Genomic DNA, 14,413 nt, shown 5'->3' with positions numbered 1-14,413 from the left:
AAGCCTTATCCGGTGCTCTACCATCTTTCCTCAGCTGTGGAACAAACCTGGCTTCCCCCCAGCCCTGCCAGCCTGGGTCCCGGACTCCCCAGCATCCTCTGGCCAGCGCAGTGCCATTCAGACCCCAACCCAGACTCCGATCAGCCCTCTCCTGACCCTTGTTGTGGACTCCATTCTTCCATAACCCGCTCTCCACACAGCTTTTGGAGAATATATATAATTTTACTGATTTCAGAGAGGAAGGGGGAGAGAGAGAAACATCAATGATGAGAATCACCCATCACCTGCAACCCAGGTCTGTGCCCTTGACTGGCACTGAACCCAGAACCCTTCAATCTGCAGGGCCACGCTCTAGCCACGGAGCCAAACCAGCGAGGGTGCCAAGTTTCTCTCTTACAAAGCATCCTGTTTACCTCCGTAGCACTTATCTCTGATATGTCAGTTTATTTTTTGAGGCTAGTGTGGTTTAGACCAGGGTTTGGCAAACAAACCTTTTCTGTAAAAGGCCAGATAGTAAATATTTTAGGCTTTTGGGGCCATATAGTGTCTATCACAACTACAGTACTCAACTCTGCCATTGTAGCAGGCAAGTAGCTATACCTAAATGAATTAGTGTGGCTAGGTTCTAATACAACTTTATTTATGGACACTGGAATTTGAATTTCACATAATTTTCACAGATCATGAAATATTCTTTTAATTTTCTTTCGACCATTAAAAAAATGTTAAGAACCTTTCTTAGCAATCAGGCAATACAAAAGCTGGCCACAGGAGGGCTGTAATTTGCTTATCCCTGGTTTAGAGACAGATAACAGACCCATAGTGCCTGGGTTTATAATCCTGATTCTCATGTTTATTAGCTGTGAACAAGTTACTTACCCAGTGCCTCAGTTTTCCCAACTGTACAATGGACATACTACCTACTTCATAGTGTTGTTGCTGTGAGGGCTAAATGTGTTAATTTATGTGAAGAACTTACACTTAGAATGGTGCCTGGCACAGAGTAAGCACAATACAAGTGTTAGCTATTGTTATTTGTGAGTTTATCATCTGCCTTCCCCAGTAACCAACCCACTGGCCCCCAAGCAGCAAAAAACCTAGTCTTTCTTATTCACATGGCATGAAACTATGCTTGGTTCAATAAACATGTTAAATAAATGAGTACACATGGACCCCTATGAGGAAGACAGGGTAGAAAGGGTCTCTAGACAGGCAGGCCCCTGCAGAAAGCAGGGGTAGGATTCAGTGGGAGAGGCAGGAAAAATAAATCAACCAGGCTGGAGATGGGCACCTGCTCAGCAGGAATGCTGCCCATACATACCTAAGGGCACCGTTACCTGCCCTAGCAGTGCCACTCCTTGACATCAGAGCCTCAGATAGCTCAAAGTCTGTAAGGACTAGGAGAATAAAAGGACAGCAGGAGAAATGGCCATCAAGCATAAGGGAAGACATTCAAAGTTGGTAACAGCAAGGAATGGCTGAGGAACCTCCGTGACCACCAGCCTCTTATTTATTTTAAATATTTATTTTATTTTCCAGCCTCTTTTTGCCCTTCCCACCCTTTCCAGGTCCCCCCAACCAAATGATGAGAGGGGCCAGAGCCAGGCCAGACGTGCCTTTCTTTCTTTCAGTTACGCTTGCGGCTGGAGTGGGGGCGAGGGAAGAGCCCATGACCAGGGCTCCCTGGAGACCAGGGCTGATGATACCAGCTGCCGTAGGTGAGGTACCAGGCAAAGGTGCCCACTGCGGCGCCCACCACCTTGTGAGTGTACTGGTGGAAATAGATGACAGTGCAGAGCAGCAAGAAGTTCCAGAGGCCCAGCAACAGCACGTTGAGCAGGAAGACGAGGCGCAGGGGCGCACCGGCGGGCAGCCCGTGGGCCAGGTACTTGGCAAACACTGCCGCTTCCTCAGCCATGAGCAGGCAGCAGAAGGTGAGCAGGAAGGTGTGGGAGGAGACCGTGTAGCCCCGCCACTGGTGGCCGGCTGCCAGGCAGCTGCGGCGGTCAGGCAGCTCATGGAGCAGCAGCCCCTGGGGCAGAGGCTCGAAGCAGGAGCCGGTCAGGTCCTCGATGAGCAGGAAGGCCCGGCCAGCCCCCCGCCACACGGCTGCCCCCACCACCAGCCGGCTCAGGTGCCGGGCAGTCACTGCCACACGCCGTGTAGCCAGGAACACCACCAGCAACACGAAGCCCCCCAGGAAGGTGCATGTCCAGCCCCATGCGGAATTCACAAACTTTCTGTGGGCAGAGAAGAGGGGAGGTTACTGAAACCCTCTCCCCACTCTGGTCTGTGTTCCCCACTGCTGTCCCCAATCCTACATTTCGTCACTGGCTATTTCCTGTGTCTTATACCTCCCACCCCCATCCACTTATAGGCCCATTCAGCCTGCGAGGGTCCATATTTCCTCTTCAGTCCTGCTCCCGACTTCCCCTGGACCCCCAGTGCTGGCCCCCTCCCCCTTCTCTGACTTTCTCTTCAACCTCCTAGCCTATTTTTAGTGTCTGGCCTGGCAGGAGGACAGAAGCCTGGAGGGAGCTAGGATCCCAGAGCGCAGGGAGCCGGCGCCCCTAGCCTCGAGTGGACTCACATGTTGAAGAAGTTTCCGTGGCTGGCGAAGATAGTCCGAGGGTTGACATGGAACTGAAGAAGGGGCCCAAAGATGACCACTGCTGCCAACCAGGCATGGTACAGGCGCCGTAAGCAGGGGCTGCCCAGGAGGCGGGCAGCCTGTTCACTTCCAAAATACAGCAAGGCAGAGGCCACCCAGAGCAGCACCTTCACCAGGCAGCCCAGCAATGCCCGGATTCGGGCCCTGGCCCCCAGCCCTGCCCCCACCACTGGCCCCCGCTCCATGTTCCCTCCCCTCCCCACTAACTGCTTGCTCTGCTGGGCAGCTGAGGAGGGGCTGATGGGGCCCCCCCCTGGGCAAGGACAGACAGTGACAGGTGTGGCAGACACAGAGCAGAGCCCTGTTGGCAGCTGGCAGGCGGGGGAGAGGGGCGGGGGGCAGTAAGGGGCCAGGGCAGAGGGCTGCCACGTCAGCAGGGACCCAGCCTCGGGTGTGTCTGGATTGCAGCCTGTGTCCTTTCTATTAACGCCGGTCCCCCTGGTCCTCTAGGTCTGTCCCCAGCTCTATGTTCTAGTTCATGTTTTAGGGCCAGGCCTGCTGTTTAGGGTTGTCTTTGACCACAGTCTGCTTGGGTCTGCCTACTTCTGTTTGGTCATCCCCACTCCATCCCAACTTTACTGTGTTTGATTCACAGGGAAATCAGGGGTCAGAAAGATAAAACTAACCAAATCTTTTATTAAAAAATCTGTCTCCCTCATCATCAGTGTGGTCCAGCCCCTCTCCTCAGGTTTGAGCACAAGAGCCCGCCACTGAGCATGCAGTAAGGTGGCTATCACTGCACTGTGTCCAATCAGGCCACATTAGGAGCCCATGACCCCAGTGGCTTGGCTCAGCCCCAGCTCGTCTGGTCTGAGGGGCTCTGAGAGGCGAGTTTGGTCCCAGGGCTGCTGTGTGAATGCACAAGACGTTAGATCTAAAGGGGACCCTTCGTTGGTATGTTATGATGGCCAACAGATGAAATTCAAGTGACCTGAAAAAGGCGTACTATATGAGACGGTGATGGCCCAGATCGGACTCTCAAAGACCCCAAGATTAGATTTACTCCCAGGTGATGGGGAAGGAGGGGAGGAGACCTAGAAGGACAATCCCCAGCCATCAAAACCTTAGGTTGCGTCCTCTAACCAATTACTCTGGGTCTTAGCCACACATAAGACTTGGCCTCCCACCCTGGCCAGGTGGCTGTTGGAGTGTCGTCCCACACACCAAAAAGGTTGCAGGTTCGATTCCTAGTCAGGGCACATACCTAGGTTGCAGGTTCGATCAGTATGGGAGGCAACTGATCAATGTTTCTCTCACATCAATGTTTCTCCATCTCTCCCTTCCTCTCTCTTTAAAAAATCAATAAAAACATATCCTTGGGTGAGAATTAAAAAATAAAAAAAGACTTGGCCTCCCAACCTGACCACTGAGGCTGGAGCTATAGAGCAGGGAGCAACTACCTAAACAAAATCCTTGTTATTCAGTAACTGTTTTGCGACCCTTTTGTCTTCCTTCCTCATTCCTCAAAACTGGTGGTGGGACTTCAAAGCACAGTGGAGACCAGCAAAGCAATGAAAGGAATGAGCGAGCAAGCAAGGACACCTGGGTTCTGGGCCCAACTGTATGACTTTGGGAAAACAACTAAGCCTCCTTGGTCCTCAGCACCCTCATCTGCAAACTGATCAAGATGGATTAATCAGCCCAGCCAGTGTGGCTCAATGGTTGAGTGTCAACCCATAAACAAGGAGGTCACAGTTCGATGCCCAGGTTGCGGGCTTGATCCCCAAGTGGGGGAGAGGGGGCTTGCAGGAAGCAGCCAAACATCAATGTTTCTCTCTTCCTCTCAGAAATAAATAAAAATATATTAAAAAATATAAAGTTGACAAAGAAAGTTTTCATTGTAATTGTAAATAGTTGTAAAGGACATAATCTTAAAAACTGCCTTGAAATGTGAGGAAAGATGGACCAGAACTGGATGCGAACCCTAGTTCCCCACTGGCTGCACCATCGGCTGCTCTGGGGCATGCTGCACGCCTCCACTTCCTCAACGGTACGAGGGGTGGCTGTGGGGGTGGAGCGTCCAGATGGGGCCTGGCGTCAGTGACCATCAGGTTCTCTGGCTCTGGGTGATTTTTTCTTGTAGACAGACCAGTTCATGCAAGTGTGCTGACCTAAGATGTGCCTATTTCCTGCTCTCTTGATTTCTGCTTGCTGGGAAGTTTCTAAGTTGGTGAGGGACTGCCTATTAAAAGGCTCAGTTAAATGATTTTGGTATTTCCTTACATCTTGGGCATCAAAGGGATGTTTTTTTCCCATAGAGCAGCAAATCTGAAGGCTTCGTTGAAGCTATTTTCTTGACTTGAGAGTATAAAAGGCCTCAGACAGGAAAAAGACAGAGAGACACCGAGCCAGGTTCCCACAGAGAGTTTATTGAGGGAGCCAAAGCCAATGAGAGGACCAAGGAGTCCTACTCAACATCCCTTCTTGAAGCCGCTGGCCTCTGCAAGATGGACTGTCCTGGGAAGGAGGGCCTGCCCTGTGTGAGGCCACATGGAGCCCCTCGCACCACAACCTGGCATACCCCAAAGACCCAGACACAGGAAAGAAATGACATAATTCCCACCCTAGGAGGGTGCTGAGGACCTGCCTTCCCCATCCCACCCTCCCCCAAAGGGCTGCAGCTCTAGCCATCAGGACCTCTGAGTGGCCAGGCTAATCCTTAAGGTGAAGGCCAGGCAATGGGCCTGCCTGACTGCTCAGGTCAGACATGGCCCCAGGCATCTACTCTAGGAGCGAACACCTAACATCCAAACATGATTAAAACACTCAGGACAGTGCTCTTGCTAACGAAGGCCACACCCAAAATAAAGGCAGTCCTGCCAGACGCCAGCCAGAGATAGAGACCCAAGCTGAATGAGGGGTGAGATTGTGAGGAGACCCACAGGGAGGATTTTCCAGGGCTCAGTTAGGGCCCCGAAAGCCTGGGCTTCTGTTTCTCCCCATCCAATGCCAATGACTCCCCAAAGATCCCTCAGAAGGGAGACAGAGAAGAGAGCTTATCAAGAGGCTCAGCCACATATGGGCTGGAGGTCAGATCTACTGGGGCGAGGAAAAGGCTGAAGAGGGGTGGGGCACTGAGGCAGGAGCACTGGGGTGTTCCTCAGACTCTGGCATGTCATCCTGGAAGTACTCAGCCTGGCGGTACTGCCACAAACGCAGGTTCCCGTCCCACTGCAGGGCAGAAGGTGGCAAGTAGTCAGGGGGTGCTGCTCCCTCCCAGGTCCAAGTCCCAGACATGCACTGCTCTCCCCGCTCCCCCACAAACTCCTGCAACCTCACCGAACTGCTGACAATCTTCTCCTCAAAGGGGTGCCAACTGACGTCACGCACACAGGCCTTGTGGTTGGTCAGCTTCTTCACGATGTGCCCACTGAGGAGGTCATACACTGTGCACAAAGGCCAGAGTGGAGAGGCTGCCGCAGGACCATCTGGCCACCCATCTCTCTCCGAGCAACACCACTTCCCTACCTCTCGGGCACCTTCCCACTTGCCTACAGTAACAAAACCCACAGCAGAGGATGGGCCTGTTTCTCAATTTCTTTCCCCTTTTCCCTACCTCAGATTGAGGGTATGGTCTAGCAGAGCTCAGATATCTCTGGCCCTCAGCTACATTTCACAAGGTCTAAATGCAATGTGGCTTTAAAGCTGTCAGCAGCCATTTTCTAAAAAGCCCACGCGATCTGGAAGGCATCACAAAAGTGAATAACAAATGTCTCCACAGGTACGAGAACCTGGTCTTCCTTATCTGGACAGGGCGCACCTTTCTCTCATTCTGGTGGGTCTCCACCTGAGTGCGCGATTTCAGGCTCCTTATAGCTGCAGCTGTGTTTGTGCATTTCTCCTGCTCTAGGGCTTGAATGTCTTTGTGTCATTCCTTTTTACCTCTGTTCCCTCCTACCTTTCATCTGCAATCTCTCTTCTTGACTGTCTACAAAACAACAGCGTATATTTTTGGTAATCTGTTGTATTTACTGACTAGAATTCTATGTTCCTTGTCTTAATTTAAAATGCTGATGAATAGAATGTTTTCTGTTTCTGTTTAAGCCTCCCTTGCTCTAAGCTAAATTCACTTCCACTTGTAGATGCCACTGAGCTTAAGGTGGTCACTGGTATTATTAACCTGAGAAACATTCCTGCCCTTCCCAAGATTCCCTGTTCTGACACAATCCTTACCAACCACTTTGCCAGTGGAGCAGCCACTATAGATGAACTGCTGGCCGGTGCTATGGGTCGGGGAGAATCGGCATCGGATGAGGGTATGTAGCACCCCATGGCCCCGGTAGGTCATCAAGGAGCTGTCCCCTGGGAGCTTCAGCTTCCGCCAGGCTGGGTAGGGGTGCAGGGAGAACCCTAGGTTAAGAGTCTGGATCCTCCCAAATCACCAATCCTTAGCAAAGATCGATGCTCAGAATCATTTTTCCAACCCCCAAATGGTGGCTCTTTCCCCACCTAACAGTCAACTGGTATTCACCTACAGTCAGCTGGGCTTCCTGCTGATTGTTAAGATACTGAAATACTTTCATATTGGTTAGTTCTGAGTGATCCCCAGCCTCCAACCCTGGGAACCCTTGGCTCACCCCATGGTTTAGCAAACAAAGAGTTAATGCTCTAGGCCAGAGCATATTCACTGGGCCCATGACAGGCCCCTCCAGGGGTTAAATATTTTAACTACTACCCCTGACCCCTCACTCTCCATATCTCGGGGTCTACCTTCCACTCTCACCTTTAAAAAAAAATTAATTTCTTACTTATTAAAATAAAAAAAAAATGTTTTTATTGATTTCAGAGAGAGGAAGGGAGAGGGAGAGATAGAAACATCAATAATGAGAGAGAATCATCAATCAGCTGCCTCCTGCACGCCCCCTACTGGGGATCGAGCCTGCAACACGGGCAATGTGCCCGGACTGGAATTGAACCTTGACCCCCTGGTTCAAGGGTCAACGTTCAGCCGCGGAGCCGCACCAGAGGGCCCTCTCACCTTTCTTGGGCACCTGCTGCCAGCGGTAGTCCCAGTTCTGCTGTGTGGCAGCCTGGCGTGAGGCTTCCATGCCTTCCCGGCTGGAAAAGCGCCGGATATCCCAGAGCTTGATGGTCTGGTCTTTGGAGTTGGAGATGAGATACCGGGCATCACCCTGTGAATCCCAAAGTAGGTGATGAAGTGTCAGATCTTGCAAATGTTGGTGCTGTCAGTCCAGCTCCCCTCCACAGTTGAGAGGTAAACATGCCAGTCCTCTGATTTTGCTTGCCTCTTTCCTCATCCAGGTAAGCTCACATTTTTTTTATTGTTGTTAATCCTCACCCAAGGGTATTTTTTCCATTAATTTTTAGAGAGAGTAAGAGGGAGAGGGAGAGATAGAGAGAGAAAAACATCGATGTGAGAGAGACACATCAATTGGTTGCCTCCCGCATGGGCCCTGCCTGGGGCTGGGGATTGAGCCTGCAACCCAGGTACGTGCCCTTGAGTGGAATCGAACCCGAGACTCTTCAGTCCACAGGTAGATGCTCTAACCACTGAGCAACCGGCGAGGGCTCACATCCATTTTCTCCCTCAGATCCCACCCCCTGGTTATTCTTCAGCTTCTCTGCCTGAGGCACTGGCTGGTTCTCCTATGCTACCTTGGACTAACTGTGTTCTATGTTTCTTCTACGGAAAGCCCTGCCGAGCTCCACTGGTACCCATCAGTGTTGAGTACCAATGGATCTCATGTTTCCTGGCTTAAGCCCCTTCCCTAAAGTCCAGCTCTTGCGAACTTGGCTAATAAGGACTTGGGCGAGTTTCCACACCAGTCCTCTCTGACATCCTCCTAGACAACTGGAACCTTAGTAGCCTAGCTTCACAGTGCTGCCTCCCTGCCTACCTTGCTGTCAATGAAAGTGATGCCATCTTGATGTCCGGCCAGTGCACCCACAGGCTTGGGGTCATCCTCCCGCATGGTGCGTCGATCCCACACTTTGCAGATAGCATCGTCACCCCCGGAGAACAGGATTTGGGAGCTTATGTCAGCAAAGGCCACTGCATTCACATCGTCCTCATGAGACTCAATCTAGGGAGAAAGAGAACAGGACATCTAGGACTTCTTTCTGGGTCTTCTAATAGCCAAGGACCAGGAAGCAGAGACTCTAAGTCTCAGCAGCAATACCTGAAGGGTGCGCCGGTTCTGTTCTCGATCAAAGACATACAGGCAGCCGTCATTGGCCCTGAAAGGGAAGGGATAAAGAGGGTCCTGAAGACAGCACTGAGAGGACTGTTGTGAAGTCCTGCTAAAGGGCAAACCCTTGTCTCCTCTTATATAGGAGGTAGAAGGAGTGCGAGCTGTGTTTGCAAGGTGGTTTGAGACCTCCCATCTCATTCTGGGTAAATGGTGAGCAAGAGGTAAAGCGAGTCGTAAACCTTGACCTTGGAGAAGGGCTGGTTGTTCTCCACGATGCCTGAGTAGGGGTATCCAGTATAGTCTCTGTAATAGCAGAGCTGGTCTCAGGGAGGACTCTGTCTCATTAACTGAGGGCAACATCCCCCATACTCACCCTCCTAGCACTTCTCGTCCATCTGAGGACACAGCAATGGAGAAGACAGCAAAGCGACGTTCATCTGGCCTGAGAAGAGCAAAGGAGGAGCTGATTAAGTGCACTTCCCTCAGCCTTTGTTAATCCACACAGAATCTGATGAGGGTTGTAAGGCACATTTCTCAGGGGAAGAGAAGTCCTGCCAACACAAGCCAGAATGTGGATCACCTCAGGGAGAACTCTGAAATAATCTTGCAACCATCTATTTTACCCTGCTCCTCTGCTGACAGGACGGGTGGGTCCCTCCCAGGAATCCACACAGAGAAACTTGCAACCAGTGTACTTTTCCCTCTAAGCAGGAGTTCCAGTTCAAAAGATTTGCTCCTGGAGAGCCTTCCTTGAGAAGTTTCTGACCAGGAAGGGAAGCCAGTACCTTAGATCCAGGGCAGTGTGTGTGTCTCCCTCCCCGTAGATGTTGCAGATATGAACTAAGAGAAGCAAGAGAAACAAGAATCTTTCAGGGCTGGGGGAAGACAGGTAGAAGTGAAACTAGAGAGGAGATGGAACAAAGGGCCAGGATGTCAGACCTTGGAAGAGATCTTTCCAGGAGAAGGTGTAGAGTCCTGGCACAGAGGAGGTGGGCATTTGGAAATCTCAGGTCCCAGGCTGGAGAGACACCAGAAGTCTGGGGCATACTCACTGTAATCAGACCAGCTGGAGTATAGGAAATGGTTTCCATCAGGGGTGAAGGCCACATCCAGGACACTCCAGCCTACATCCCGGGCCTTGATGCTCTTGAATTTATGAAAGCGGCCATACCGGCAGTCATACAGTCTGATTGTCTGGTCTGTGTAAGTGGGGACCAGGCAGAATTAGGGAATAACCTCCTCAAATCCTCCTATCAGACCTCTACCAGTGTATCTGAGAAATGTGCTCTGGATAGCATCCCTAAGTCAGGGTCTGGGTGTTTCTAGCCTCAGCTATGGGGAGCAGTCCTTGTTCTAGGACAGTTCATGGGACCAGGGTCTAGTACCTTGGCAAGCAGACATGAAGATTTGACCATCTTTGCTGTAGATGCCACAGAAAGCCTTCTGAGAGTAGGTATCAGTGAAGCCCAGATCATTGGGCAAGAAGCTGGGGAAGCAGAGGGAAAGTAGGGTTAAGGGGAGCTCGGGATGAGAAGCTCCCCCATTAGCAGAATCCTAACAGAGCTGGATGTGAATACACGGGCATTCTTCTCTTTTGGCCTTGGGTAAAATCCCCTTTCACTTATTCCATCATCCTCTCATTTCCATACTTTTCCACTTTGTTTACTCTCAAAGCCTTAAGCCCACTTAACCTAACCTTCCTATCCCTGAGGACCCTTTAACACCTATACCTTCAAAACGTAGGAGGTAAGACCTTTCTGGCCCTTAGAGCGTCTCCACCGAGCCCCATACTCACTGAGACATCACTCGAGACTGTTCTCCAAGGGAGAAGCTTCCCCGGTGGCAGAGGCCCCGTTCTCTCTAAAGGAAGGGATTGGGGAATATTGCTAGCAGAGACACAGGGCCACTTCAGTCACGCCAGGCCCCCTCCTCCAAAGTTGTTGCTCTTGTTACAGAAATGGACACCACATATAGGATGTCCCACCAAACCCTGGAGCAGGCTGGCTAAGAACTTCCAGTTTCAGCACTTGAGGCTTCTTTGGAAAGTTTAATTCCCTCTTCTCTGGGGATGGCAGCGCTTCTGGCTACCTTGATAGGCCTGCTGCCAGGCTGGCGGGGGGTGGAGAGGCCTACCTGGTACAGCATTTGAGGGAAACTGTGCTCCCGGGCTGACCGCCTAAGGCCCAGCCGCCCTGTGGCCAATTCCACTTGCGTCTTGATCTCATTGCATTCCAGCTCCCGGGTGTCAGGGGTTGCGTCCACTGTGAAGACCAGGGAGAAATTTCATCCTAGGCCTTTCAGCCTCAGAGGACAGTTAGCAGAACTGTACTCAAGCCCATACAATGTGGCTGCATATACTGGGTCTTAAAGGACTCCCTCATTCCCTGAATTATCTCATCTTCTTTCAACTTAACCTATTATTCTTTGTCAAAATTAAAAAGAAAAAAGATTTTCTGCCCTGGACAGTTTGGCTCAGTGGATAGAACGTCGGCCCGAGGACTGAAGGGTCCTGGGTTCGATTCAAGTCAAGGGCATGTACCTCAGTTGTAGGTTCCCCCACCCTGGTCAGGGGTGTGTGCAGGAGGCAACCAATCGATGTGTCTCTCTCACATCGATGTTTCTCTCTGTCCCTCCCTCTCCTTTCCCCTCTTTCTAAAAATCTATGGAAAAATATCCTCAGGTGAGGATTAACCAAAGTAAATAAATAAATAATAGAATGAAAATAAATAAATAAAGTAACTACTGATAAGGAGAGACTTATTTCTAAAAAAAGAAAGAAAGAAAAAAGATTTTCCAATGAAAGTCTTCTGATGTTAGGGTGTCAGTCTGCCTTTCCTCTTACCAGGTGGGTTGTATCTGTCTCCAAGACGCCCGTCCCAGGCACTGTCATGCTCTTCCTCCGAGTCCGAGAGGGCCTGGATGAGTTGTAAATTTGCTGCACCTCCTCCCTGCACCAACCTCACTTGGCCCCTGTGGAGATACCCCACCCCCCATGATAAAGGGAAAGGGTGCCTTTCCCAAACCAACCAAATTCAGAGTCAAGGGCTAGCCAGTGCTGAGACCACCTGGTACACAACCCTCATACCGTCCCATTTTGAGGTCTGAGGTTGACTAGACCTTGGCTGTTATTTTCAGTCTCCTACAATTCTCACCCTTTCAGCAGGAGTAAAGAACCCCAACATTACATGGAGACTGACAGACCTACTAAGTTAACTTCCCAGAGAGTTAAAAATTCTGAGAGCATTTCCTTCTGAGCCTCTGCCCACGGAGTCCAGTATAGAACACAGTATTCTGAAGGGACCCCCAAAATTGTCTTCTCCTCAAGAAGCCACAGCTAAGAAACGAAGCCAGTGTCTCTCCCTTTCCAGTCAAGTCCTGGTGGCCACTTGCCTCAAAGCATTCTTTCTTCAAGAGCTGGGTTATATTAGGCTAATTTAAACTTGCTTTTCAAGAAAATCCACATGGTCTCATATCACATGCAATTAACTTCACTGAAGTTCAACACCCACCTCCCCAACTCTTCAACCCCTCACATCACTCCTTTTCCACCAGGGCCTTTTATCTTATTTTTTAAATTTACTTGGAAAATAGATTACACTTGTGTAGTCATAGCTAGAGAGGCTCCCTTCAACAGTCCCCGAAAACACAAGAGTGATACTTTGGTGACCCTCCCTGGGCAAGAACCACTCTTCCTGGGTATGAGGCTCAGTGCTTAGTGTCCAGCAGAAACAGGCCGCCGTGCTCAAACAGAACAGCTGTACCGGGCCAATCCCATTCCCTATCCTCTGTCTGGAGTTGGGACCAAGGGACTGTGGTGGCACCTGGTGGGGACACACCAGGGGGCAAGTTACCTGCGGAGGAGATAGGCCAGTACCTGGGCCAGATCCACATCTTCATCCTCCTCTTCCTCTTCCTCACTCCGACGCAGACCAGCCCCTCTTCGGGGCAAGCCCTCGGAGGAGTCTCCAGACCCAGATCCTGCGCTGCTGCTGTTCCGCGATCCCATCTTCTGGTCACAGCATCCTTAAGTCCGGTGCAGGCACTCCTCCTGTCACCTCCTTAGGTTTGGTGAAAGCAAAGCCTGCTCTAGAAATACTAGGGTCTCCTGGGATAGGGGTGGCTATCTCTAGGAGGGCGACACTTCTTAGGGACAGAGGGGACCCCTTTTTCCTTAGCCTGTGACGACTCCCCACGCTTCAGGAACACAAAGCTTCCCCAATCTTGGGAAGCCAAAAAAAGAAGAGAGAAGCCTAGGCCCTGGCTCACCAATGAGAATCCTTGAGAAGAGGAATTTCTCAGTTTTCTGCCTCAAACTCACCTATCAAAGTCCCAGGAGGGGGTGGATTCCCAGGTAACCTCTCTGGCAGACCAATCACAACCCCTTGCGGGACAACGCGCCTCATTAGCTTATCTCATCTAGCCAATCAGAAGCCTATGGACTCAGAGACCCCCGACGCCCCCCTTACCGACCAATCAGAGTGCTTCCTTGTGAAAGTCGGCAGCAGCGACAACCAATGACGTTAGAATTCAGCCTAACACCCCCCTCCCCAGCCTCACGCCCACGTGTGTGCGAGGGGGGGGGTGTGTACGCCGAGGAGAGGAGGCAGGGAAGAGGCTGAGAAGCCCCTCCCACTGGAGCCGGCGGTTACCGCCTCGCTCGAGACCACCCACCAGCCCGGAGCGGTCGCAGGAGCCGCACGGGCGGGAGGTCTTGTTTACCCCGACTGCAGCCACAGCGTTGGCCAACTGCTCCTCCGTCACGCGCACCCTTCGTCACTCATCTCCCGGCTTCCCGGTGCTCGGACTGTTGACGTCACGCGACGCCCCTGACGGCCCCGTCTCCTTGGCCCGCTAACTGGACAGCTGAGCGCGGTGATTGACAGGTGGGTGGGAGGAAAGTGCGTGGGAGTGAGGGGAGGAGCCTGCGCGCGACGGAGGAAGGGCGTTCGCTACTTGTTGGGAGGAGTAAGTGGGAACCGGTTGTTTCCTGTATCAGAGATAACGGAACCACAATTAATAGGTGAGGGGTGGAGCTTACAAAAGACGTCGGTGGTTCGCTACCAAGAGGTGTCTTAGCGAGGGATACAATTTGATGTCGGTCCCAAAAATTCATGTGGCTTCGCACTTTTCAGATGATCTCTGAGGGCCTCCTCTCCCCCCCTCTCCCCCTCCGGCTCCAGCCTTCCTGTTGTCGTTGCTTGAAGCTTCGGTCGGCCCTACCAAGGGGTGTCGGCCCTATAGGGTGTGTTTAGATCACTGGTGCGGGACCCAGGCCTCCATACCCTCCTTTCTGGGTTTAGCTTCCGGAAGCCTTGTTCGCGTGGGGAGCGCCCTTTCTAGACCTCCCCTTAGCCCCTCTGATAACTTTTTAGATGGCCCCTGGCTTCCCTCCGCGGTCTTTGTAGACGCTCCCTAACACACCGGTAGATCTCCACGGGCTGTCAGGTTCCGTCAGTTCCCCTTAGACACCCATCCCCTTGGCCCTCCAGGATCTGCAAACTTCCCCTCGACCTTCTGTCCTTGCCTTGCCTGTCCGGCCCCGACCACCTGGCTAGGGTGTGCAAGGACGCCGCCGCCTCCCCGCTCCTCC

At 51.8% G+C, this 14,413-nt stretch overlaps 2 protein-coding genes across 8 annotated transcripts; both read right to left on the bottom strand.

Annotated features, from left to right (window-relative positions):
* Nucleotides 1–1,601: 1,601 nt before the first annotated feature.
* On the bottom strand, nt 1,602–4,876 carry FITM1 (fat storage inducing transmembrane protein 1). Its single transcript, XM_059708571.1, has 2 exons — nt 2,591–4,876; nt 1,602–2,240 (listed from the first exon to the last, which is right to left on the bottom strand). Exons 1-2 carry the CDS (start codon nt 2,854–2,856, stop codon nt 1,628–1,630), a joined length of 879 nt encoding a protein of 292 aa, XP_059564554.1. The 5' UTR covers nt 2,857–4,876; the 3' UTR covers nt 1,602–1,627.
* Nucleotides 4,877–5,020: 144 nt separating this feature from the next.
* Nucleotides 5,021–13,695, bottom strand: DCAF11 (DDB1 and CUL4 associated factor 11). 7 transcript variants are annotated; one of them, XM_059708534.1, is made up of 16 exons: nt 13,543–13,629; nt 13,142–13,204; nt 12,675–12,881; nt 11,666–11,793; nt 10,957–11,084; nt 10,619–10,683; nt 10,209–10,309; nt 9,876–10,022; nt 9,609–9,663; nt 9,197–9,265; nt 8,812–8,869; nt 8,530–8,715; nt 7,650–7,803; nt 6,845–6,997; nt 5,951–6,057; nt 5,021–5,842 (listed from the first exon to the last, which is right to left on the bottom strand). In XM_059708534.1, the coding sequence occupies exons 3-16, from the start codon at nt 12,827–12,829 to the stop codon at nt 5,708–5,710; spliced, it is 1,641 nt and encodes a 546-aa protein (XP_059564517.1). In that variant the 5' UTR covers nt 12,830–12,881; nt 13,142–13,204; nt 13,543–13,629; the 3' UTR covers nt 5,021–5,707. The 7 variants fall into 7 exon arrangements, with proteins under 7 accessions (XP_059564517.1, XP_059564488.1, XP_059564497.1 ...); XM_059708505.1 differs by lacking the exon at nt 13,142–13,204 and having other exon boundaries at nt 13,543–13,695; XM_059708514.1 differs by lacking the exon at nt 13,142–13,204 and having other exon boundaries at nt 13,495–13,636.
* Between the last annotated feature and the right edge of the window lie 718 nt (nt 13,696–14,413).

This window comes from Myotis daubentonii, chromosome 1, assembly GCF_963259705.1.
Source record: "Myotis daubentonii chromosome 1, mMyoDau2.1, whole genome shotgun sequence".
NCBI lineage: Eukaryota > Metazoa > Chordata > Mammalia > Chiroptera > Vespertilionidae > Myotis > Myotis daubentonii.
Note: the sequence above shows the minus strand (reverse complement) of the source record. Positions and strands in the feature narration are given on the sequence as shown.

Coding starts and splice junctions, on each gene's coding strand:
- FITM1 (XM_059708571.1), bottom strand. CDS start 2,856: ATGGAGCGGGGGCCAGTGGTGGGGGCAGGGCTGGGGGCCAGGGCCCGA. Junction 2,241..2,590: donor CACGGAAACTTCTTCAACAT/GTGAGTCCACTC, acceptor CTCTGCCCACAG/AAAGTTTGTGAATTCCGCAT.
- DCAF11 (XM_059708505.1), bottom strand. CDS start 12,829: ATGGGATCGCGGAACAGCAGCAGCGCAGGATCTGGGTCTGGAGACTCC. Junction 11,794..12,674: donor CTGGCCTATCTCCTCCGCAG/GTAACTTGCCCC, acceptor GTATCTCCACAG/GGGCCAAGTGAGGTTGGTGC. Junction 8,870..9,196: donor GGACGAGAAGTGCTAGGAGG/GTGAGTATGGGG, acceptor CTTCCCTTTCAG/GGCCAATGACGGCTGCCTGT.